The 26,099-nt window shown below is 39.0% G+C and overlaps 1 protein-coding gene across 1 annotated transcript; it reads left to right on the top strand.

The window, feature by feature from the left end:
• Nucleotides 1-1,467: 1,467 nt before the first annotated feature.
• Nucleotides 1,468-25,863, top strand: LOC114245764 (uncharacterized). Its single transcript, XM_089738364.1, has 9 exons — nt 1,468-1,987; nt 2,452-2,565; nt 4,650-4,837; nt 17,813-17,958; nt 18,457-18,631; nt 19,743-19,843; nt 21,871-21,978; nt 22,161-22,342; nt 23,531-25,863. The coding sequence occupies exons 3-9, from the start codon at nt 4,752-4,754 to the stop codon at nt 25,754-25,756; spliced, it is 3,024 nt and encodes a 1,007-aa protein (XP_089594490.1). The 5' UTR covers nt 1,468-1,987; nt 2,452-2,565; nt 4,650-4,751; the 3' UTR covers nt 25,757-25,863.
• The last annotated feature ends 236 nt before the right edge of the window (nt 25,864-26,099 follow it).

Genomic DNA, 26,099 nt, shown 5'->3' with positions numbered 1-26,099 from the left:
TATGGGTTAACGTTACCTTACCAACAATATTGACTCATTTGCGTCAAATCAATAAAATAAAAAAATATGAAAAATAGGTGGGTGCCTCATCCAAATCATGATCTGCATAAAAAAACGCGTGTTGAAACTTGTGTTGCCTTGTTGAATCGATACAGAAATGAAGGATTATTGGATCGAATTGTGACATGTGATGAAAAGTGGATTCTTTACGATAACCTTAAGCGAAAAATGCAATGGCTGACCCCAGATTAAACGCCGCAATAGTGTCCTAAAGCAAAGCTTACCAATAAAAAGATAATGGTAACTGCTTGGTGGTCTCAGCATGGTGATAATCACTATAGCTTTTTCCGACCTGGTCAAGCAATAACGGCAGATGTCTACTGTGCCGAACTCCGAACAATGATAGCAAAAATGACTCATGAATCGACCTTCACCATTATTGCTACATGATAACGCGAGTCGTCATACAGCATGGGAAACCGTTTTAGCTCTACAGGAACTGCAATTATAAACCATTCGTCGCCCTCCTTATTCCCCGCACCTTGCTCCAACGGACTAACACTTTTTTCGTGATTTGAACAATTTTCTCCGTGATAAAAAGTTTTCTTCCCAGAAGGCAGTGCAAATTGCTTTCACACAGTTTGTAGAATCTAGATCACCAGAGTTCTATCGCAAAGGCATAAATGACCTTCCTATTAGATGGCAGCAATGTATAGATAATAATGGTAGATATTTTGATTCAATGTTAAATGAAAAAAAAAACGAATATCAATTTTTCACTATAAATCGAACGATTCAGTACGAATATCTAGTTAACCTTGGGTAATCACTACTCCTACTTGGGCACCCATTGCTCTTACAACGACAGCCCTCAACCTTATACGGCACAACAGACTCTTTCCTAGCTACAAGAGCTATGATAGGATGTTTCGTGTCATCCACTGTACGCACCAGACCTTACACGACAGACTTCTACTCTTTTCAAAGTTTGGACAACTTCTTGGCAGGGAAAAGTTCAATACCTGGGAGGCAGCACAAAATGCCTTTGAAGAGCTTATTGGCTTCCGTACACGTGTCTTCTTCAAGAAGGGCATTGAAATATTACGGCTGCGATACGTTGATACTATGGGCGCATATTTTGATTAATAGAAATTAAAAATATATCTAAAAAAATACTTTATCTTTCTGTATACTAAGCGGCATTTTAGTTTGTAAAGACCTAATATGTATATAACAAATAAAGAAACTCGTTTCCGTCTATTTTTTCTGTTTTCTCATTCTGTGTCATGTTTAAAATGTCATGCTCGCGGTAGGCAGCGGCTTGGCTCTGCCCCTGGCATTGCTGAAGTCCATTGGCGACGGTAACCGTTCACCATCAGGTGGGCCGTATGCTCGTCTGCCTACAAGGGCAATAAAAAAAATGTACTTAGTAGACATTTATATTTAATCGAAATATTAACACCAGTCGTAGTCCTCAGCTGTTACTTGCAAAATTAGTTTTAACTGCTTAGAAAAAGTTAGTCGAATATTTAAACGACCATTAAGTTGAGCCATCTCCGTGTCCCATATCTCCTGTATATTCTATTTATACTATTTCGTATGCATTAACTGCAGGAAGTATTTTGAAAGACGAAAATAGCTTTTTCCAGTGAACGAAATTTGGAGTTCATTCACGTATTTACTTGTCTAGCGTGAGCTTTCGAGTCTGATTTTTAAATTAATAAGTATGTAAATACGGTAGAGATGTCAAACGTTCGTTTAGCTATAAGAGTTAGACCTTTTACCGATAAGTGAGTTGATTTAGTTATCGAAAGTCGGTCGACTTTGTCGAAGTTTGATATAAACATTTATTGTGAGTGAGACGAAAATAAATAACAAATAGGTAGTTATTGTTGTGATTCGTTTTAGGGAATTGAAATCAGAAAAGGAGCGTGTACGTGTTGTGAATGTGTTGGACAGTAAAACGGTAACCATTACTAATTTGAAGGTATGTTTACTCTGTCGTGCATTGTTGTTAACTTTTATTTACCTTCGTAAGCTTAGGGATCATTTAATTGTGGTTGGTCAATGTGGCCCGCGGAGCTTAACAGCGCGAGGAACACAATCAATCTGCTATTTACCCTTTATAGCTATTTTTGATGGTACGTACACAGGAAACATGTTCGCTTAAAAAGTATTGTGGATGAATAAAGTGGTTCCATGTTTCTGTGGGGCGTTAGTGATGCGAAGGTAAAGCATTACTATGGAACTTATTATGCTCAACACAAAGTTCGTCCGTAAGCCCAGAGTTTCTAAGTCCGTGAGAATCAGACTAAGCAACATAACATGAGGTAACAAGACAAGATTTCAACCCTACTGGTTGTTACTCGCAACACTATGGGGTAATAGACAACACAATAGCTGGTTAGCTTCAGCATTAGTATAACAGATAATAAACACTCATTTTTAAAGGTGAGCGTATCAGGAGCTGGCGACAGTCGTGAGCGGGTGCGCAGATACCAAGCTGATTACACATTCGATAGCGCCTGCTCGCCAAATCAATTAACATACGCCTCGCAGGACAAGGTGAGAATACTTATTATTCGAATTATAATTACGTTAATCGATATATGAAACCGAATGGGGAAGGAGTTGTTACTTTTGCTAGAAATTGTATAAGCTTGACATATCGATTTTAACCTTTGCATGTATAGGTATTTAATTCGGATGACCATGCACTAATTCTCTCAGAAGACCATCGCTCACAAGATTTGTGATTTAAATAACGAAGGAACGAATATCGCATTCAAATAGCATGTTTACTAATTTCATAATGTAATTTTTTAATCGCAAAACGTTAAATCTTTAAAATTTTTTAGGTTTTAACTAACTATATTCGTAATGTCTAAATGTTAGATGTAATTATGAAAGGACGTAATAACGGGCTAAAAATAGGTGTAAAAATAGATTGACCCGTCAACAGACCAACATTTTACATTCTACGACGGAGATTCACGAAATATGGACTCCCAGAAACGATAAAAATATTAGTTAAAAACATAGTTATTTAATTTTATGTCTGGATTTTTGTTCCTCCGAACGCTCTCCTCATTGCTTTGCTTAGTAAACGAAAATTGATTTTTTTATATTGCCATTTTTTACGTTTTCATCTTCTTCCGGCACACTCTCCTCACGCTCAACGTTTTTACATTCAAAGTCCGAATTTGTTTACTGTCTAGGTACTTAGTTATTTTGTAATTATTTCACCAGAGCCTGTCTATATTAACAATGCTTTCGTGTAAATCTTACTATTCAAATTTCAAGTGTTAGGATTTTCTGAGTCTCCTCTTAAGCTCCTCTATTAGGATGTTACTTTTTTTTCCTACCTATGCTGTTAGCCTTGAGAGGCTATTTCAGCGTCAACCTAACGTGTAGGTGAGCTCACGGTGCTCAAACCGTAAGTGCTGCTAGCACTGGCCCTAACAAGAGCAGTGCTTCGCAGAATCTACTACCGGATCGGAAACGCGACCCACTGAGAAGATCCGGCGAGAAACTCACTGGGCTGTGTCTATGGGCTAATTTACTCGTCGAGCCCTTCGAGCATCTATTTACACCAAGTATCTCGATTTCAACCCGTACAGAAAAAGAAAACGTTTGTGATCGCAAACTGTCATCTACTAGTGTAAGGCGTAATGTGATTCCGCACCAGTGGGTACCACACTCTTGTCCGTTTCTAGCGCCAAGCTGTCATATGCTCCGGTTTGAAGGGTAAGACAGCCACGGCACAATACTGTATTTGAGACTTTCACCTCATGTTTCAAGATTTAAGCCTGGTGTTTAAACCTGGCTTGTGAGTTCGTCCACATATTTAAAGTTTACCTATTTTGTTCAGACACGCATTTTAAAATAAACTAACTCGCGAGGTCAACGGCCTCGGGTGAATGCGGGAGAGTGTTATTAGCTAGCTTCGCATTTTATTGCGGGCTCACGAATTATGATCTCATGAAAACCACAAGTATTTAAGCTCAGTAAATCAATTTAGTTATCTGTTTAATTTTTAGAACAGTAGTTTATATGTGTTTTAAGCCCACTGAGCTTCTCGCCGGATCTTCTCAGTGGGTCGCGATTCCGATCCGGTAGTAGATTCAGCGAAGCACTGCTCTTGCTAGGGCTAGTGTTAGCAATTCTCTTAGGTTGAGCCCGTGAGTTCACTTACCGGTCCGCGCAAGGTTGGAATAGCCCCTTAGGCTACCAACGATTAGGTAGGGGGAAAAATGCGTTTTATATCAGCAACGATTTTATCATTCACTGTATTTTTTTTATTGCTTAGATAGGTGGACGAGCTCAAAGCCCACCTGGTGTTAAGTGGTTACTGGAGCCCATAGACATCCAAAACGTAAATGCGCCAACCATCTTGAGATATAAGTTCTAAGGTTTCAAGTATAGTTACAACGGCTGCGCCACCCTTCAAACCGAAACGCATTACTGCTTCACGGCAGAAATAGGCGGGGTGGTGGTACCTACCCGTGCGGACTCACAAAGGGTCCTACCACCTGTATAATCATATATAGTCAGTATAGTTATAGTCCAATCACGTCTTCGAATGTTCTCGATGCGAATGCAAAGCCCTACATATTCTTGTCATAATTTACGATTTGTTATAATATCAGGTATTCGAAACAATCGGTTGTGAAGTACTTAACAGCGTCTACCGAGGATATTCAGCATGCGTGCTCGCGTACGGTCAGAGTGCCACCGGCAAAACCCACACCATGATGGGAACCGAAGCTCAGCCGGGACTGGTGCCGAGGATTTGCAGAGCTCTGGCCAACAGAGTACCGTTTGATATTACAGTCAGGTACCTAGTTTTTATTTTATTTATTGCTTAGATAGGCGGATGAACTCACAGCCCACCTGGTGTGAAGCGGTTATAGAGCCCGTAGACATCTACAACGTAAATGCGCCACCCACCTTGAGATATAAGTTCTAAGGTCTCAGTATAGTTACAACGGCTGCCCCACCCTTCAAACCGAAACGCGTTACTGCTTCACGGCAGAAATAGGCAGGGCGGTGGTACTTACCCGCGCGGACTCACAAGATGCCTTACCACCAGTAAAAACTTTCTATGACAAAACTGACCTAGTTGTCATAGAAATAAAACGCGCTAAGCAAATGTTATTACTTGTAGTAAGTGAAATGTGACTTACAGTCTTGGCCATTTTCGCCGCGAATACTGATACAGCTGGTACAGAATGCGATCTAAAATTTCGACCTCAGGCCTCAAGGAGATTGGCGACATTCACAAACATAGATGAGCTGTGAGGAAACAAGTTAAACAAAAAAAAGGCTAGTATTTGGTCAATTAATTCCACGGATTCCGTCATATAGAAATCCACGTACCGCATTTCGAGGGACTTATTTCTATTTCAAACTTTTTCCCGTTATTTCCACTGTCTGATAATATATTAGGGGTTGTATTCGATTAAGTTTGAATGCTTGTAAAGAGTAGCTTCAAGGTTGTAGTGACACGCGAACCCTGGGGTGTTAAACACATTGCTTGTGAATTCAGCTTTATCTAACATCGATTGCATTGGAAACTCCTATATGAAAGGTTAATGTTTGATAATAAAAGGGTTCTGCGTTTAATGCTATGTTCGGATGACGTTAAATCAATATTTAGAAAACGTTTTCTGACTGATTTAATTCTTGAATGTAGTAAACTTTATTGTAACTATTTATTAAATACATATATGTAGGTATGTATGTTAAATATTGTATATTTAATAATAATTTACTTTTGACATGTATTTTGGAAATAGAGAAAAATTAAATCTGAATCTCTAAATACTAGTGTAAATGATTATAATAATGAAATGCAAATCATCGAATCAAAAATCGATTAAGTCAAAGACGCACTAATAGAAAAAACAGACAAGTCTCTCCTTATGGCATGCTTCTGGCATAATACTGGCGATATAGCCCAAGGAGGGTTGAGGTCACACAGGTGGCTCGTCGTAGGATTCATGTCAAATACCTATACAGAATGACAAGAGGACATTCTATGCCGCACATAATATGTGAAAAGACCAGAAAGAAAAAGAAGTAAATTGTTTTATAACGTTTCGCGCTCAGGTGCATTAACCTCATTTGGTCTATTTGTGGTTTGTTTTTAAAAGAAGAATTAACTAAATACATAGATTAAATGGTAAAATGGGATTATCCTATTGGGAGGGAGACGAGCGGACAATAGATATACAAAGCGGGGAATCCCAAATGAAATAATTTGTTTAAAGTTCCGTTTTTTAACAGCGTTTCAAGAAAGAAAAACTTTTGAATGTTTGCTTAGTTTTTTTTTTCTTTGGAAGTATTACATAACCAAATAGAACGAATCCGAAGCCAAGGAACTTTTAGGCAGTATTTTCTTAGTTCTCATTCATAGTTCTTAAGATTAGAGGCAAGTTGTAATTGCAAACATAGTAGATAATATTGTAGCGAACGTGTAAAAAAACATGTTACTTACTATTTATATCGTCAGAAAGACTTGTTAACCGATGTCAAAAAAAGAAGCGGCACTAAATTTTAGTGAGTTTTTTAATGTGTGTTTTTGCTTCAGAATTATGTTTGGTAAATTAATTTTGCATGATTTTTTTATTGGAAAGCTCGTACTAAAGTTGTGGTCTCATGTAATTTTTACAAGATCTGGCCGGTAATTTTTGAGTTATCTATAATAATGCTTGATTGACTTCGACCACATTGATAATATTTCTATTTAATTTGTTGGTTATGGTTTTATTTTAGCTGAGTATACTTCAAAGTAGCTTATGTAGTATTATGCATCCCACAGAGTTTCTCAGATCTTCTTAGTGGGTCGCGATTCCGATCGGTTGGTAGATTCAGCGAAGCACTGCCCATGTAAGGCTAGTGTTAGCAAAATCGCCAGGCTGAGCCCGTGAGCTCGCCTGTACTTAGTGCGAGTTTCTTAACGTTCTCGATGGCGTAAAAGTTAAGCCAATTTAGTATGCAGTTGGAACAGCGCCCCTAAAGGCAGACGTACGCAAACGATCACATTCCATACAAATATGAGCTAACTTTTACGCTTTCGAGAACGTTAAAAAACTCGCACTAAGCACACTAAAGCTAGTATAACCCCTCGAGGTTACTAGTATAAGTAGGAAAAGAAAAGAAGTATTATGCCACGGACGTTTCACTAAGTAACGCTTATATAAACAGATTTATAACGTATAGAGGTGTCGCGTGCGATCCACGGGTGTTTATTTGTAAGGTTTCGTTCTGAGTCAGTTCGTTTAGCGAGACCGTTGACAGTAGTTTCCCGTCCATAAACGCTTGATGTTGTTGAAAAAGTAGTATTTGACATTTTAATCGAATAAGTCTGATTGATTTTTTTTTGGAACATTCCAGAACGGTGAGTTAATATTGATTATCTATATATTAATATGTGAAGCAAAAACTTTGTACCCCTTTTTACGAAAATTGCACGGACGGAGGAGTATGGAATTTTCCACACTTATAGAGAATATAGAGAAGAAGTGCACAATGCTAATATTTTTTTAAATAGTGCATAAAAGATACATTAAATCAATAAAGGAAACATTACACACACTACATACCATGTATTTGACGCACACACGTATGCATACTATTTATTGTCAAACTTTTGTTCTTGACGTCTGTGGTCAAATTGAGAATAGATTAAATATTGTTTGTCTTTATTAATATTTTTTTATAGAGTAGCCTTGGCGAAATTTGTGATTATAGAAGTATAAAATACAATCATAATGGTGTACAAACTTACAATGCCAATTAATTATAGTCGAATTTCGACTACGGCGGGACCTCTAGTTAATATTAATTTCGATATTAATGATGTAAATATTTTTCTTTTCTTTTTCTTTTTTATTTGGCGGATTTATTGTAATTTTTTTAATTATCAATTTTATTCATGAGAAACTAAATACGTAATTAGCATTCCAGGTTACCTCCATAGTAATAATAATATGATATCATGATAGGTAGCGCGCTAGTAGTTTCAAAAAATTTATGTTTATAGTATAAAAGTATATAGGTACTGGGACTAAGCAAATACCACCAACCTGCCTATTTCTGCCGTGCAGGGCTCCGGTAATCACTTAACATCAGGAGGTCTGTGAGCTTGAGCATCCATCTAAGCAAAAAAATAAACATATATTAAAAACTGAAAAAAATTACAAAATTAAATGTATTATTTTATCTATAAATCGTTGGCTTGCTGTGTTTGTACGTCTATACTAATATATAAATCTACAGTGGTTTTTACGGATGTTCCGTTATAACTTAATGGATAGGCTAATAATATTTATGAGTGTTGGACTAATAATAATGACAATAAATAATAATGTTAACATTAAATGCCCAGCGAAGCGGGTGAGTACGGCTAGTTTAATATAAAACTTATGGGATATGACTTTCGCGGAACTGTCTTGCCTCTCAACTCGCGGAATACTTGCCTATTGAAGGATCAAAACCAAAGATAATTAATTTACTGTCTTTTTTCCGGTTTATTGTTTTCTACGTTTGTTAGTCAATAGTTTTGCTCGATAGCTTGTTTCTTTCATCTTTGAGATAAAATTCAGAAAAAAAAGAACCGATTGGGGCTTATTAAAACTACTTTTATGGTACGATCTAGTGTTCTTTACTATCTTTGTTTTATTGCATTTCCGACGTTTTTTTATTTATTTCTTATAGCTCGTCCACGAATATTATGCACGGCGACGATGCGCGTGCAGACTCGAATACTGTTCAATTTGATAGATTTTTTTTTATTGTTTAGATGGTTAGACGAGCTCACAGCCCACTTGGTGTTAAGTGGTTACTGGAGCCCATAGACATCTACAACGTAAATGCGCCACACACCTTGAGATATAGTTCTAAGGTCTCATATAGTCACAACGGCTGCCCCACCCTTCAAACCGAAACGCATTACTGCTTCACGGCAGAAATAGGCGGGGCGGTGGTACCTACCCGTGCGGACTCACAAGACGTCCTACCACCAGTAATTACGCAAATTATAATTTTGCGGGTTTCATTTTTATTACACGATGTTATTCCTTCACCGTGGAAGTCAATCGTGATTGTTGAGTACGTATTTCATTAGAAAAATTGGTACTCGCCTGCGGGATTCGAACACCGGTGCATCGCTTCAACACGAATGCACCGGACATCTTATCCGTTAGGCCACGACGACCACAGAACGTTACGTTATAGACATCTACAACGTAAATGCGCACCCACCTTGAGATATAAGTTCTAAGGTCTCAGTATAGTTACAACAGCTGCCTCACCCTTCAAACCGAAACGCATTACTGCTTGACGACAGAAATAAGCAAGGTGGTGGTACCGAATATAATAATATTGTAGAATTCATGGTCACGAACGATGGTTAGACGGTCCGATGAAATCGTAAAAGCAGTTTTTATTTTTATATTTATATTTCCCTTGTAGGTAGACGAGCATACGGCCCACCTGATGGTGAGTGGTTACCGTCGCCCATGGACTTCAGCAATGTCAGGGGCAGAACCAAGCCGCTGCCTACCGCTGCAGTTTTAATTATTTCTGCGACTCGCGAATACCGAGTCAAAAAAAATACTATCTAGCATTGAAACGTTTGAAACAGGTAACCGACGCAATTGACTAATCCGTCGATACGGTTACTTTCAAAATTTATTTATTTTCAACAACATTTTGAATCGTTACATTCAGAAAGTTAATCAGGTACCGCCATGGTTTCCACCCGAAATTTTATACGGATGTTATCGCGTGAAATTTACACAACTTTGATTATTGTTGTGTCTTTAAACATGATTCATCCTATTTTTTATTGTTTGTGTTATAATTATTTATATTGCATAGACGGATTGACGAGCTCATAGACAACACAGTGTGAATGCCGTCACGCAACATGAGACATGAGGTCTTAATCGTGATTGTATAAATAGTAGAAACTCTGTTTTAACCGTTCCAATCAGAACAGACGACTTTTTTGCGGTAGAAATAAATAGGGGCTATTTATCTGTACTGACTTATAATACGCTCCACCAGCATTTATTACGCAAATTACATTTTGCGCGGGTTTAATTTTTATTACACGATTTTTTTTCATAGTGGTAGTCATTCTCGGAGATCTTTTAATATTAAACTAGAGGTCCCGCAGTAGTCGAAATTCGACTATAATTAATTGGAAATGTTAGTTGATTGTATTTTATACTTCTATAATCACAAATTTCGTCAAGGCTACACCATAGATTATACACTTAATATATTTGGGCTACACTATAAAACAATATTAATCAAGACAAACAATATTTAACCTATTCTCAATTTGACCACAGACGTCAAGAAAAAAAGTTTGACAATGAATAGTATGCATGCGTGTGTGCGTCAAATACATGGTATGTAGTGTGTGTAATGTTTTCTTTATTGATTTACTGTATCTTTTATGCATTATTTAAAAAAAAAATCAGCATTGTGCACTTCTTCTCCATATTCTCTTTAATTGTGGAAAATTTCATACTACTCCGTCCGCGCAATTTTCGTAAAAAGGGATACAAAGTTTTTGCTTCACGTATTAATATTACGGTTTTACATAACAATAAAACCGATATTATGTGCCGAGAAGGAAAACATACAGCATTGTATTATGAAGAAGCAGTGTGTACTTAGCTTAAATTCCTTGTCTATATCCAACCATAGACAGTCAATTTAGTTCCATCTTTAGCCGCTAGGTGCTGCCAGCAAGTATAAAGGAAGCGCAGCCATCTTTGATCTTCACTACCCGATGATATGTAGGCGAAGTAAAATGTCCCTTAGAAATAAGGTGACACTCTACAAAACTTGCATACGCCCCATCATGACCTATGCAAGTGTAGTGTTCGCTCACGCGGCCCGCATACACTTGAAATCATTCCAAATTATTCAATCCCGTTTTTGCAGGATAGCCGTCGGAGCCCCGTGGTTCGTCAGGAACGTCGACCTCCATGACGACCTGGACTTAGAGTCCATCAGTAAGTATCTGCAGTCGGCGTCCATGCGCCACTTCGATAAAGCGGCACGACACGAGAACCCTCTCATCGTGGCCGCCGGTAACTACATTCCCGATCCTGCGGACAGAATGGAAAGCAGTCGACGTCGCCCAAAACACGTCATCTCGGATCCACCCGATCCACTAACGGTGCTTTTAGGTAATTCAAGCACCGGTCACCGTTCTCGTCGAACCCGTCGCTTGCGACGAAGGGCTCGACGAGTAAATTAACTCTCAGACACAGCCCACTGAGTTTCTCGCCGGATCTTCTCAGTGGGTCGCGTTTCCGATCCGGTGGTAGATTCTGCGAAGCACGACTCTTGCTAGGGTTCGTGTTAGCAACATCGTCAGGTTTGAGCCCCGTGAGCTCACCTACTAAAGTTAGGGTTACGCTGATATAGCCTCTCAAGGCTCTCAGCTTAGGTAGGAAAAAAAAAAAAAAAAAAAATTGATCTTCATCCACTTCGATAAAGCGGCACGACACGAGAACCCTCTCATCGTGGCCGCCGGTAACTACATTCCCGATCCTGCGGACAGAATGGAAAGCAGTCGACGTCGCCCAAAACACGTCATCTCGGATCCACCCGATCCACTAACGGTGCTTTTAGGTAATTCAAGCACCGGTCACCGTTCTCGTCGAACCCGTCGCTTGCGACGAAGGGCTCGACGAGTAAATTAACTCTCAGACACAGCCCACTGAGTTTCTCGCCGGATCTTCTCAGTGGGTCGCGTTTCCGATCCGGTGGTAGATTCTGCGAAGCACGACTCTTGCTAGGGTTCGTGTTAGCAACATCGTCAGGTTTGAGCCCCGTGAGCTCACCTACTAAAGTTAGGGTTACGCTGATATAGCCTCTCAAGGCTCTCAGCTTAGGTAGGAAAAAAAAAAAAAAAAAAAATTGATCTTCATCCACTTCGATAAAGCGGCACGACACGAGAACCCTCTCATCGTGGCCGCCGGTAACTACATTCCCGATCCTGCGGACAGAATGGAAAGCAGTCGACGTCGCCCAAAACACGTCATCTCGGATCCACCCGATCCACTAACGGTGCTTTTAGGTAATTCAAGCACCGGTCACCGTTCTCGTCGAACCCGTCGCTTGCGACGAAGGGCTCGACGAGTAAATTAACTCTCAGACACAGCCCACTGAGTTTCTCGCCGGATCTTCTCAGTGGGTCGCGTTTCCGATCCGGTGGTAGATTCTGCGAAGCACGACTCTTGCTAGGGTTCGTGTTAGCAACATCGTCAGGTTTGAGCCCCGTGAGCTCACCTACTAAAGTTAGGGTTACGCTGACATAGCCTCTCAAGGCTCTCAGCTTAGGTAGGAAAAAAAAAAAAATGATCTTCATAGTCTTCACCAGGAAGAACTTCCTGCAATGCTGTATGTTTTCCTTCTCGGCACATAATATCGGTTTTATTGTTATGTAAAACCGTAATATTGATGTACCTTTGGAAAACATACAGCATTGTATTATGAAGACGTGTTTGTTATCTGCTGGTGAAATTATTAAGCACAACGCTATGATGAAATAGGTAAGCTATAATAAAATTATGAAGCGCAATGATCATGTTCATAATTTATATAATTATTAAATTGAAAAAACACAGCTGTTAACTTTCATGTTAATTCAATAATTAAAAAATATTTATAAGTTTGTAATAAACATTTTATCTTGTATATACAAGAAAATGTATAAATTGTATAAATGATGTATATACATCATGTAGAAGTAAATGTTTTGAAAAAAAAAGAATCGTGAGGATCTTTAGGAAGCTCTATTATTCGGCAATAATTATTGTAAACGTTTGGATGCTTTGCAATTGCCTCTAGAAAGTATTTCGTCCATTGGTTCATTATCAATCCATCTCAGAGGCTACTGCTGATCTACAACTTCTTAGAGATGGGTTGATGCGACTACCTCGTAAGGTTGAACGAAGACCAGTTTCCAATTACAGTACGGTATGCCGCTTTTGTGAACATAGTTAGAAAAAGTCCTTACGAATCTTACTGGGCATGTCTTTAGTTTCATGTTTAGAAAGCACTTATGCAGATTATTGACGAAAATTGATTTCAATTTTAGACCCAAAGACTGGTATCAGAAAGATGTTTTTCTCTGTCATCAAAGAAACTGTCTTTAGAAATATTGAGCAAAGTAAGGTCATTAACTCTGCGTCCAGTAGCCAGCAACATGGTTGTTGGTGTCCTTCAAGCTACCTTGAGGCGTGATCTGGTGGCTGGGTTTGAAGAAAACCAATCTAGAACTATTCTCGGATCTCATGTGAATGGGACTATACTTAGTAAAGTTGTAATAAGTAGTTGAATTTTGTTTAGTTATTCCGATGGCTTTTTTAGAATAGCAATTTTTATTAGAGAGCTTGAAAATGTTTGCTGTCCTACATGTATGTTGCCCACAGAAAGTCGTCAGCGCTGCTTTATGCAGAAGGATTGTTTTACAGGCAAAATTTTCTTTTTGGAAAAGAAAAAAGAATTTGGCAACATCTGCAGACTTAGGATCAATTTAAAAACTGTAGCACCATCTGCGCCATCTTCTAGTTGCTGGTAAGTATGCTGGCAAAGTGGATTGACACCAGCTAATTTTCAATAAATCTTCTCCTGTGTAGACAAGTCTATTATTTGTACAAACTCCCCCCCCCCCTTTCTAAGCTTTCAGGGTTAATGTTTACCCTGTGGAGGAGGAAGGTTTTGGATTTCGTGCGAGTTATCTAGCGTTCGGGATCTGAGGGCTTGGAAACCCAAATGAAGCTCAGTCTTGGAACTCTACCAGGTAGGTTCCCTAGACACTGTTGAAGTGAGTCAGTACTCTGGGGAGAAGGTTGAGAGGAGGAATTCTCCATGCTAGTTGCATCCTCTACGGTCTGCTGAAGGTATCCAATCTTGGTCGGCGAATGGGTTTATATCCGGATGACCCCACTTTCGAAAAACTTTTGTAGTCACTTGTGGTAAAAAGTGCCATTTCGCAGGTTGATTTCCTCGTGATAGCCTGTTGGTTACGATGTTGTATCTCCCCGAGAGATTATAAGCTGACAGTTATCTTGAACTTATCGCTTAGGTTTAAGATCGAAAGGTCAACGCTAGTGAAATACTTTCAGATTCATTTTGATTGTCACTACCATTGCAAATAGCTCTTTTGTGGCTGAGCCGTTTCAGTTGTTGAGCTGACCATAGACAGGACGTTAATATTTTGTCTAATTGTAATCCCTACCCATGTCCGAAGCTTCAGTTGCCAGGAAATGGTTGGTTTTGTGTCTCGGCAATGTTTGACATGTGGCTCCGCGTCAGCACTGCATTTGTAACCCCTACACATGTCCGAAGCTTCCGTTGCCAGGAAATGGTTGGTTTTGTGTATCGGCAATGTCTGAGATGGGGCTCCGCGTCAGCGCTGCATTTAATTGTTAACACATGTAAGATGGCCCGTTTTTACGGGGGTGTTTTTTCTTGAAACTTCGCAAGAATTTTCAAGTTCGCAATTTGAAAGTTAGCATAGATTGATGTAATTCCGTCAGAGTTTGAGCTAGGATGTTGTTGAGTGGCTACTTTATATCTCGCAATTTTCCATCGAATCCCTAGACATGTCATCTCTTGAACCAGTGTACTAATTGATTTTTTGTAAGGCTGACTTGGCAGCCCAAATAATCCAAGAGCTTTACAGCTTATGAGGGCCTGAAGACTCAACTTTGACTTCTTTTGATGGACCAGGTGGAATTTGCGTAGGTGGGATAACACTCAACATCCCTTTGCACGCAATGTCTCCGCGACAGAGCATGCTATGCAAGCAAAAAAGGTGTATTTGTCTTCATGGACCAAGAAGAAGTCGCGTAGGTAGGTTAACATTTGACTTCCCTATGTACGTAAGGTCTTCGCGACCGAGCATGGTATGGGAGCAAAAACGTTTATTTGTTTTGGTGAAACAAGATCAAGTCGTGTAGGTAAGCTAGCACTTCGATTTTGCACGCAATGCCTCCGCGACCGAGCATGCTATGGAAGCAAAAAGGTGTATTTGTTTTCAAGGACCAAGAGAAGAAAGTCGCGTAGGTACGTTAACATTTGACTTCCCTATGTACGCAAGGTCTCCGCGACCGAGCATGCTATGGGAACAAAAACGTTTATCTGTCTTGGTGAAACAAGATTAAGTCGTGTAGGTAAGCTAGCACTCGACTTTGCACGCAATATCTCCGCGACCGAGCGACCGAGCACCCTATATAATGGAAATTGACATGCCAGCCCAGATAATCCAAAAGCTTCACAGCTTCTGCAGCCTGAAGTTTCAACTTGGATTTGTTTTGGTCGACCAAAAGGAAGTCGTCTAGGTAGACTAGCACTCGAGTTCCTTTTGCACGCAAGGTCTCTGCGACCCAGCATGTTATGGAAGCAAAAAAGGTCAATCCAAAAGCTTCACAGCTTCTGCAGCCTGAAGTTTCAACTTGGATTTGTCTTGGTCGACCAAAAGGAAGTCGTCTAGGTAGACACTAGCACTCGAGTTCCCTTTGCACGCAAGGTCTCTGCGACCCGCATGTTATAGAAGCAAAAAAGGTGTGGCTCTGAGGCCAGACCGAAGGGTAGGCATGTCATTTCATACTAACTCATAAGAAGGTACCGATTCCTTCCTGAAGGTACTGATACTGGTTCCTAGGTACTGATCCTCAAGAAGTATCGACGAAATTTTGCGACTGATACTAGAAAAATATTCCTGAGAAATGTTCAATTCTATCATCCAGTCTCCTGGAAGAAAGTTTGGTACCGAGGTGTCCGAAAAGAGTTAGGTGTTTTATCTTTACGACCTTGTTCAACTCTCGAAGATCGAAAATTGGACGGATTGATCCGTCGCTTTTCTTACGCAGTTTTTTTTTTTTTTTTTTTTTACGGTATTTGGTAACCATACATGGTTTACAAATTATTACAATTTTGGTGGCACTCAGTGCCTCCCGTCGGTGTCTTCAATTGCCCCCCTCTGGATTGTGCCAGATGTTACGGACTATGATTGTTTATAATGTTTGGCTTGCCTTTTGTACGAGGTCGTGACAAATAGGATTGTAGCCCTCCGAGGGGCTGAATAGATTTCAATTTAGTATTATCAAACAAAAAATTCCTCAATGAGTAGTGCGTTGGCAACAGGATACTTTGTTAGAGACCACGGAAATTTAACTTTGACGTCTTATTTCTATCCATACGGCCCTTTTTTCCGTATACAATTTAAAACGCTTTTACGGGTAACTTGTACGACGGAGACGATTTACCAAAGTTTTCAGTAATTATGTTACAAAGATTATTAGTTTAAATCTGTTGTGTTTTTGTCAAAATTTCCGTATTGACGAGATCAATTTGTTTACAACAATTTTCGTTACATTCAATTGTTACACACAGTTGATGCATTATTAGATTTACAACGTCACTGACCTGGTGGGATAACGAGCCGATTCGAAGATCGACCGTTACCTTTGAATCCCGTCGTTTCTTACGCAGAGACTCCTTTTGTTCTTTTTCGCTTGACGAGCTGTTCGAACGCGAGGCGTCTCCATCGCGTCTCGCCTGGACATCTTCCCTCTCGGAAATTATGGAGCTTGACTCAACATCACCTCCAACAGATGACGCGTGATTCATGGCGTCCGATGATAGGATTGGTAAATAATACTCGTAATGATTGCAAAATAACACTCATAGAAACACAAAATAAATATTTTTTGCAATTAATAAGAAGTCGAATAAATATTTGTGGACTTGCGACTTCACAGTACGAAAGTACACAACGCTATGTAGAAGATCAAAGATGGCTGCGCTTCCTTTATACTTGCTGGCAGCACCTAGCGGCTAAAGATGGAACTAAATTGACTGTCTATGGTTGGATATAGACAAGGAATTTAAGCTAAGTACACACTGCTTCTTTATAATACAATGCTGTATGTTTTCCAAAGGCACATCAATATATAGATTAGCGAAATTGCTAATGTGGATACGTGATTTTAGTAGCAGCATAGTCTTATTTGACATATGATACGACAAAAAGTCACGTTGACTGACAATCTAAATGATACCTATCGTGTCAAAAGTACAATGAACCCTAAAATAAATAAATGTATCGCGAAAGTTTTACAAATGTCTTGGTCTTAAGTTATTCTCTTTTTTTTTTTACTGCAACCCGAACATATCGTGCTGGGGCGTCGAAATCGCAACAACGTAATAGCCCATGAATACAATAAACACATGAATTTGGAAAACATTTACTGAATCCATTATCCGTGGAAATTCGTGTGTCAAATAAATTGAATATTTGCGATTCACGGGTATTGGGTATGGGGATTTTGGGGATTCAGAACTTGCTCATTCCCGTAATCTCCATTATATCACTGCCCTTTCCAACATCGGTGCACTACTTACCTCTACTACTTGAAGCCCTTGTACTCCAAAAAGATGATGTTTAAACACGCACCGTAGATCAGAAATGCACTCATCTACAATCATCACCATGAATACTCATCCATGATCATATATTTTGTCACGTACCCATCTGCGTTAAAATATATTTTTTTTTGTCTTAGATGGGTGGACGAGCTCACAGCCCACCTGGTGTTAAGTTGTTACTGGAGCCCATAGACATCTATGACGTAAATGTGCGACCCACCTTGAAATATCATTTCTAAGGTCTTAGTATAGTTACAACAAGACAACATTTGCAAGACTTTCCATCGCCATAGCCTTTAAAAAAAATCTAATAATAATTTGTTAATTAAATATTTATCCGCAGTTTCTTGGAGATTTACAACGAGCGTGTTCACGATTTATTGGTCGGGGAAGCATTACCCGTGTGCCACTCTCTACCTAGGCGAAGAGGGAACGCACGCAAGGATCTACGTGTTCGCGAACATCCTACTAAAGGACCTTATGTACAAAGTAATCAAAATTTCAAAGTAAATAACATAACGAACAAATTAACACAGTTTTTTTCTTTTTTACACGAACAATTAAAAGAAATAATTTCTGTCCTTTTTGTTGACAACCCTAACAAGCTAATAAAAATGTGCAAAATTGCAAGTTTTATCTTGACTTCATAAGCTGTTTTGTTAATTTCGTATTATTTTCGATTCTGTGTCAAAATGACAATTTGATTTTTATTTTTATTTATTGCTTAGATGGTTGTACGAGCTCACAGCCCACCTGGTGTTAAGTGGTTACTGGAGCCCATAGACATCTACAACGTAAATGCGCCACCCACCTTGAGATATGAGTTCTAAGGTCTCAGTATAGTTACAACAGCTGCACCACCCTTCAAACCGAAACGCATTACTGCTTCACGGCACATATAGGCGGGGTGGTGGTATCTACCAGCGCGGACTCACAAGAGGTCCTACCACCAGTAATAAAGAGTAGTATTATTATTATCCACGGTAGATTTGCGTCGAGTAGCAGTAAAAAATGTAGAGGATCTTCTGTCGTTGGTGCGCGAGGGAAGCCGCCGGAGACACACAGCAGCGACCAGACGCAATCCTACATCATCCCGGTCCCACGCGTTGTTGGCGTTGTCCACGTCACGAGCCACATTGCATCTCGCTGATCTAGCTGGAAGGTGAGCTCATGAAAATAACAAAATATACTTTTTGCAAATTGATTAGAAATCTATATATTAATAAGTGATGGAAAAATTTTGTATCCCTTTTTACGAAAATTGCGCGGACGTAGGAGTATGAAATTTCCCACACTTATAGAGAATATAGAGAAGGAGTGCAGAATGTTAATATTTTTTTAAATTATGCCTAAAAAATACATTAATCAAATACATAGTTAAAAAAAACATTACACACACTACTATATATTTGACGCACACACGCATGCATACTATTTATTTACTGTCATACTTTTGTTCTTGACGTCTGTGGTCAAATTGAGAATAGATTAAATATTGTTTGTCCTTATTAATATTTTTCTATAGTGTAGTCTTGGCAAAATTTGTGATTTATGAAATAGTCTTTGAAAATAGAATCATAATAGTGTACAAACTTTTAATTTCAATTAATAATAGTCGAATTTCGACTACCGGGCGACCACTAGTAATTTGAAAATCTTTAATAAACTTTTATACACAATTTACAGTAAAAGCTTTAAAATTTTTATGGTCAATAAATTTAATTATTAACTACAGTGATTGTTAACAATTTTTAATGATGAGAAAATATTTTTCATATTAATTGTAGAATTTGAGTATCATGGAGGTTAGAGGTGAGGCACATACTCTAAATGAAAACGTGTCGGTCAAAAAGCGACCAATTAGTGTTAAGGGTGATATTAAATTTATTAGCCCCTCGAGGTTACTAGCATAGGTGGGTAAAACGTATATTAAATTTTTGACGCTCAGCATACTTCACCTCTTTTACAATTACTACATCCCTATCATACCACTTGCTACGCTGGTGCTATATTGATGAGTTTTTTATTTTTTCAAACTGTCTTCCATGTAAGACGGTTCTCCTTACCTCTACCATCTGTAAGTGGGATACTACTGTGTCTACTACGTTTGAGGTTAAATAGCTCCTCGACTGCGATTGTGTAAGCCGCGCTTAGTAATGGAAGCAAAATGGCGCCACATAATGTCTTTAAGATGAAATCGTTTAAATTATCGAATGAAAACGACGTTTTTTGGCGAATCCGAAACCAATGAAGGTGTTTTTATTTCGAAACAGTGAGAAAGCGAGCTGGGAAGGGTGCGGTGGTGGCAGACAGAAGGAAGGTGCCAATATAAACAAGTCTCTGGTAGCGCTCAGTAATGTCATATCTGCGTTAGGTAAGGAAACTATGCACAAGTATTTTTTGTCTCAATTGTAGTTTTTAAGCTAGTAAGATGCAACTGGACTGAACATTCCCACTTTGAAAAGGCGGCACGACATGAGAACCCTCTTGTCGTGGCCGCTGGAAACTACATACCCGATCCTGTCGACCGAATGGTAAACAGTCGACGTCGCCCAAAACTCGTCATTACGGATCCTCCCGATCCATTAACGATGCTTTTAGGTACCACAAGCACCGGTCACAGTCCTCGTCGAGCCCGTCGCTTGCGACGAAGGGCTCGACGAGCTAATTAACCCATAGACCCAGCTAACTGAGTTTCTCGCCGGATCTTTTCAGTGGGTCGCGTTTCCAATCCGGTAGTAGATTCTGCGAAACACTGCTCTTGCTAGGGTCAGTGCTAGCATCACTCCGGTTTGAGCCCCGTGAGCTCACCTACTAGTTAAGATTACGCTGAAGTAGCCTCTCAAGGCTATCAGCTTAGGTAGAGGGAAAAAAAATGGACTGGACAGCGTAGATTTTAGCCATAACAAAAACTATATCAAAAAATGTACGGTCTCAATCAAAAACCTCCTCGTATTTCATTTACATTAATAGCCCCTTGTAGGCAGACGAGCGAGCATACGGCCCAACTGATGGCAGTGGTTACCGTCAAGCCGCTGCTTACCGCATAATACCAGCATAATACATAGGCAGCGGCCTACCATTGAAGTCGATTAAGAAACTATCATATTTTACAGAACTAGAAGTAATTTTTGTTATTACTTGTAACACTCCGGTTTGAGTCCCGTGAGCTCACCTACACACGTTAGGGTAAAGCCGAAATAGCCTCTCAAGGCTATCAGAATAGGTAGGAAAAAAAAGTTATTACATTTCAGCAAAATGACGACCTGATTGAGAAAATTTGTTCGGCAAGATTAATTAGATATTGATTATATTCTACACAAAGCCATACAATACGTTAACAGTATCACGTGACTGTTGATCGTATAATCGCATGAGAATCATAGATTAATGGTTTTCCAGGTGTCACAAAACTACTGGTGAACTCCTATTAGCCACAACGAAACTATTTAAAAGAATAAACAATGCTAAACTAATATAAATAGGAATATTATCACGCTGTAAATACAGCATTAAACTTTTGACTAAATTTGATTCTAGTTTTATAGGAAAATACGCAAGTTGGAATCTAATTTGTTTTTAATATAAGTTTTATGTTTCTTTCTTTAAAACTGAAACACTCATTTAATGTGAGACTTATTTCACATAAGAAATATATGTATGCATTTCCCTTCTTATAGTATGCGTTGTATTGTGAGTCCAGGTAACCCTCCTATAACACGGTAGATATATTCCAATGTAATCCCGTGTTTTGCTAAACCGTGTTATGTTATATGAGACAAGACGCCATTCGAAAAAGGAAAGTATTTTTTCTGAAATAAACATCTTAATTTTTTTTATAGCCTGGATATAGCCTGGATGGGTGGACGAGCTAAAACCCATCTGGTGTTAAGTGGTTACTGGAGCCCATAGACAACTACAACATAAATTCGTCACCCACCTTGAGATATAAGTTCTAAGGTCTCAGTATAGTTACAACGGCTGCCCGGCCCTTCAAACCGAAACGCATTACTGCTTCATGGCAGAAATAGGCAGGGCAGTGGTACCTACCCGCGCGGACTCACAAGAGTTCCTACCACCAGTAATTACGCAAATTATAATTTTTCGGGTTTGATTACACGATGTTATTCCTTCACCGTGGAAGTCAATCGTGAACATTTGTTAAGTACGTATTTCATAAAAAAAATTGGTACCCGCCTGCGGGATTCGAGCACCGGTGCATTGCTAGATCAATTATGTCTGTATGTATTTTTTGGAAATATTGATACATTATCAATTTACCTCGCATGTGATTTTTGGTAGTGATGAGAAAGAAAATGTGTTCTTTAACCGGTTTGATTTTTACGACAAATTTCGATAAACTATTGAGATAGTGCTTAATGTCTGATTTTTCTATTTCAGTTACCAACGGTTTCGGTAAAATAAAATTCGTTCCCTATCGCGACTCCGCGCTGACTTGGCTGTTGAAAGACTGTTTTACGGGTGGAGCCAGCAGTTTTATTATAGCCAGTAAGATAATAAAGAATTTATTACTAACTAGCTTTACAATAATAAGTCAATAAGTACATTCCATATATTTATTACAGATATGTACATTAAAAAATCATAGCAAATAAAACTTCACTGAATTAACAATTTCTTTCAAGTTCTCTGATGAAATAGACGTCAGTTATTAGTGGTATTTGTTTCAGCTGTGTCTCCGAGTGTAGCGTGCTACGGAGAGTCGGCCTCTACACTCCGTTGGGCGGCCCGAGCTCGCCAGCTCCCGTCAACGAGTCCTCAACTCAGCGGAACCATTGTTGCATCCAAAGCAGATCTACAAGCGCAATTAGATCTACTAATCGCTGAATTGGCCAACGACTATATACGTTATGTAAGCCGTCGACGCCCTAGACACGTCCTTACGGATCCATCAGATGCAATAAACTTTGCATTAGACGCCTTTAGCTCTAGGAACAGGCTTAGGGACCCCGGTAACCGTACTCGTCGAACTCGACAAAGAGGTCGACGTGCAACCTAACCCATGCATCAGCCCGCTGAGTTTCTCGCAGGATCTTCTCGGCGGGTCGCGGTTCCGATCCGGTAGTGGATTCTTTCACGAGCAATTGCTCTTGATTTGTTTGGTCTCCTTCGGAAGCGCTCGGGCACTTGTTAGCAAATCCCACCCCTCCTGGCTGAGCTTTTGCTCGCCCACCTGTCCTGGTGAAACTGGAAAGGCCTTCGGGCCACCAGTAATCTTTCAATCATAAAAAAAACACATTATGTAAGTGATCAAGGATATATTTAATATGTTGTTTTTTATTCGATTGGTAATGTTCAAGCTTCCCTATTTATGTTTGGGGGAAACGACAAAGGGCAGATCTTCCTTCGAGTGGATTAAATAGCTCGGTAGACTGACGAGTTGTGACGAGGTGTTGTAGCGAGACTCAGGCATTTGTCAATACGTTATGTTCGTCGCCATTCCTCTATAAGTTAATATTCTCATTCAAAATGAAATAGTGATCTCATATTTCGAGATAGCATCATTTAAATTGGGGTTTTTGTTGCGCACTGAGCCTGAAGCTATGAAAAAGCAATATAATTTACAAAAAAAATTATGCTTTCAAGAAAACTAGCTTAGTTTCCGTTGTGTTGTGCCTTTAATAGCCCCGTTATATTCCCATGGGTATCGTAAAAGGCAACTGATCAGGGAATTCTGATTACTGATAAGGGGATTGGGGATTCATTAGGGAACGGGCAGCAGCGTTCTCGGAGCATTATATCAGTGTACATCTATCGCCAATCGACCTATAAGTACTGGTGATAGGGCGTATTGTAAGCCCGCATGAGTAGGTATCACCAAACTGCCTATTTTTGCCGCAATCGGTCACAGGTGTCGGCTTGAAAGATGGGACTTGATGGGACAATTGATACTTCGACCTCATGTCTCAAGGTGGGTGGCAGTATTCAATTGGTGATGTCTATGGGCTACGATAAATATTGTAAATTAGACGAACCGTGAAAAAACATTCATGCATGTACACCATAAAAGAGTGAAATAAATTTGAATCTACTGTTTTAGGTACCAGAGACTGGAAAGATAAGCTATGATGATATTCACTGGACATTACAAAAGAACAAAATAGCGGTGAATTCAGAGAACAAAATAGGTGCTTTTTTAGATATAATGCATCGGAAATCCGATTCTCGCAATGAAGAGTCCTCATCATCATTGGCTCTGAGTGATAGTTCGGATTTCATCGGTGCAGAGGATAAGAAAAAGATCACAAATGAAATTAACAAAGAGGTCGATAAAATCTTAGGGACGTCTTTAGAACGAACGAGTAGTGGATGTGATTTGAAAGTAGTTCCACCGCTACGACATAAACGAAGAGAATATCGCTCTCAAGAAGTTTTACCTATAAATGAGACAATTGATCGTAATCAAGAACAAAATATAGCTCAAATCGTCAACAGCCATAGTGATATACAAATAAATACAAACAAAGAACAAACCGACCTAATCAAAGTCCCGCATGCTTCCATTATTCATGAAAATCAAAGATCTGAAATTGTCGCAGCAGTAACCGAGAGATTGTACTCTAAGCTTAAAAAGAAAGAGATACCTGCTGTACATAAAATGGAATCTATAGTTGACAAAAAAATTGTAGAGCCCTTGAGTGAATTAAGAATTTGCACAAATGCTCGTCAACGCTTAATAGAATTGAGTCAAAAAGCTATCAGAAACAAAAGAAAGATTGGAATACCTGTTTCAACACAGACTAGAGTGTCTGTGATACGAGTCAAGGATAAAGCAGTCGATGTTCAAGCTGATCTGGATTCATATATTGTCGATAGATTGAAGTCTTATTCGCTATACCGTGACGTCGCTACTGAAACTATAGCTATGACCCCTAGATGTAAAGAGCAATCTGTGGGGCCTGCGTTTGGGTCAATGCGATTCCGTGATTTCTCAACGTCAACGGAAATTCAAAAAAACAGCTCGATAAATTCTTATACGATGACTGATATCTGTGGTAAATGTGATAACAGCACACAGACCCAAGTTTTACCACCTCCGAGACGTAAGAAACGTTGTTCCTCATTTCCCAAAAACGTAAATAATAGTAATACTTGGAACGTTTCAGAAGAAGCTACTGTGTCTCCAGTTATAAGCATTAATATATCCCAAACATATCCAGTTGAATCAGATTCGCAAAGTTCAGATGAAAATTCGAACACTGCAACAGACAATTGTAAAGTAAGTCCCAAAGCTTCAACTCCCGATTTGTTAACGAATCATACTGCAGACGCTATGGATGCCGTTGAAAATCATTTAAGCGTCGATGGTACCGATAGTAGACAACTGAGTTTCCCGTATTCACTTTCATTAGAAGCCTCAGATGTCTCCGAAACACAATATTGTGAGCATGAATTTTCAGATTCGGACGAACACGCATTACCAAGAGTAAAAGTCGGTTCTTTGTGTCAAAACAAGTCAGACATAAAAGACTTAATATTAGGACGAAACAAAAATATGTTTCCTTACAATATAATGCTATCTCCAGAAAAAGTCAAGGATTCTTGCAAAAGAACGGTTTCATTCAAAGATTTCGATATAGATCATGCAATGAAAATGGCATCTAAAGCGAATCAATTGGACCATGAACACGTAGAGGATAAAAGTAATTACACTTCAGGAAAGGGTTGTTATCCAGATTTTGATAATACAGTTAATCGCGAGGATACTCCTCTGTCAGATTCTACAGGTTCAAGCAAAATGGAAACGGATTCATTCATATGGAAAAGTAATAAAACTCTGGGATGTTCAAGAGGTCATTACGTTCCTGTTTATAAACCTTCAAAATATAATACTACTAAAGCTCTATATAACAAAGATCTTTCACGTTTAGAAAAGCGTCTTGAAAACGAACTGACTCCATTATATTGTATCCGTAATGCATCAGAACGGAACACTGAAGATTGTCATTCGCTGAAAAACAATTACCACGATTATAAGATTTTCGAAAACATGAATAAAAGGCTTGAACACAAATTGAATACACGTTGCAAATACGACTTTCCAACTATTGAAAAGAACATTCTTGCATCATGCGAAAAGCTTGAATGTATTGCGAACAAATATGACGACTACGTATCTAATATTGAAAAGGTGAAAGAGAATAGTTTCAAGAAGAGTTCTTTGGGGACGCCAACAGAATATTTGCAACGTTTAATACAAATAAGAAAAAGTGTAATAAAATCCGAAAGTGAAGATACAGACAGCTCTTTGATATCCCACAAATGATATAAATTGAAGACTACTTACTACTGATTTATTTCAATTTTAATTTATCCGATATGTGACATCCGTTAATAATAGGTTGGAGAAAAAGTCTTTTCGCATTATATTATGTATGAACTTGTAATAAATTATCTTTGGCTATACTATTTATATCTGACTGGTTTTGGTATCATTAAAAGTTTAAATTTTAAAGAAGATATTTCCAAATTCAAATTAGGAAAATGTGTGACCTAGTGCAGTGTCTGTGAGAGTAGCACAAATTTGGTTTAAGCGTTTTCAATCCGGAAATTTTGATGTCAAAGATGCATGTCGCTCTGGTCGCCCTATTACGTATAAAATGGATGCC

This window comes from Bombyx mandarina, chromosome 25 (assembly GCF_030267445.1).
Source record: "Bombyx mandarina strain Sakado chromosome 25, ASM3026744v2".
NCBI lineage: Eukaryota > Metazoa > Arthropoda > Insecta > Lepidoptera > Bombycidae > Bombyx > Bombyx mandarina.
Note: the sequence above shows the minus strand (reverse complement) of the source record. Positions and strands in the feature narration are given on the sequence as shown.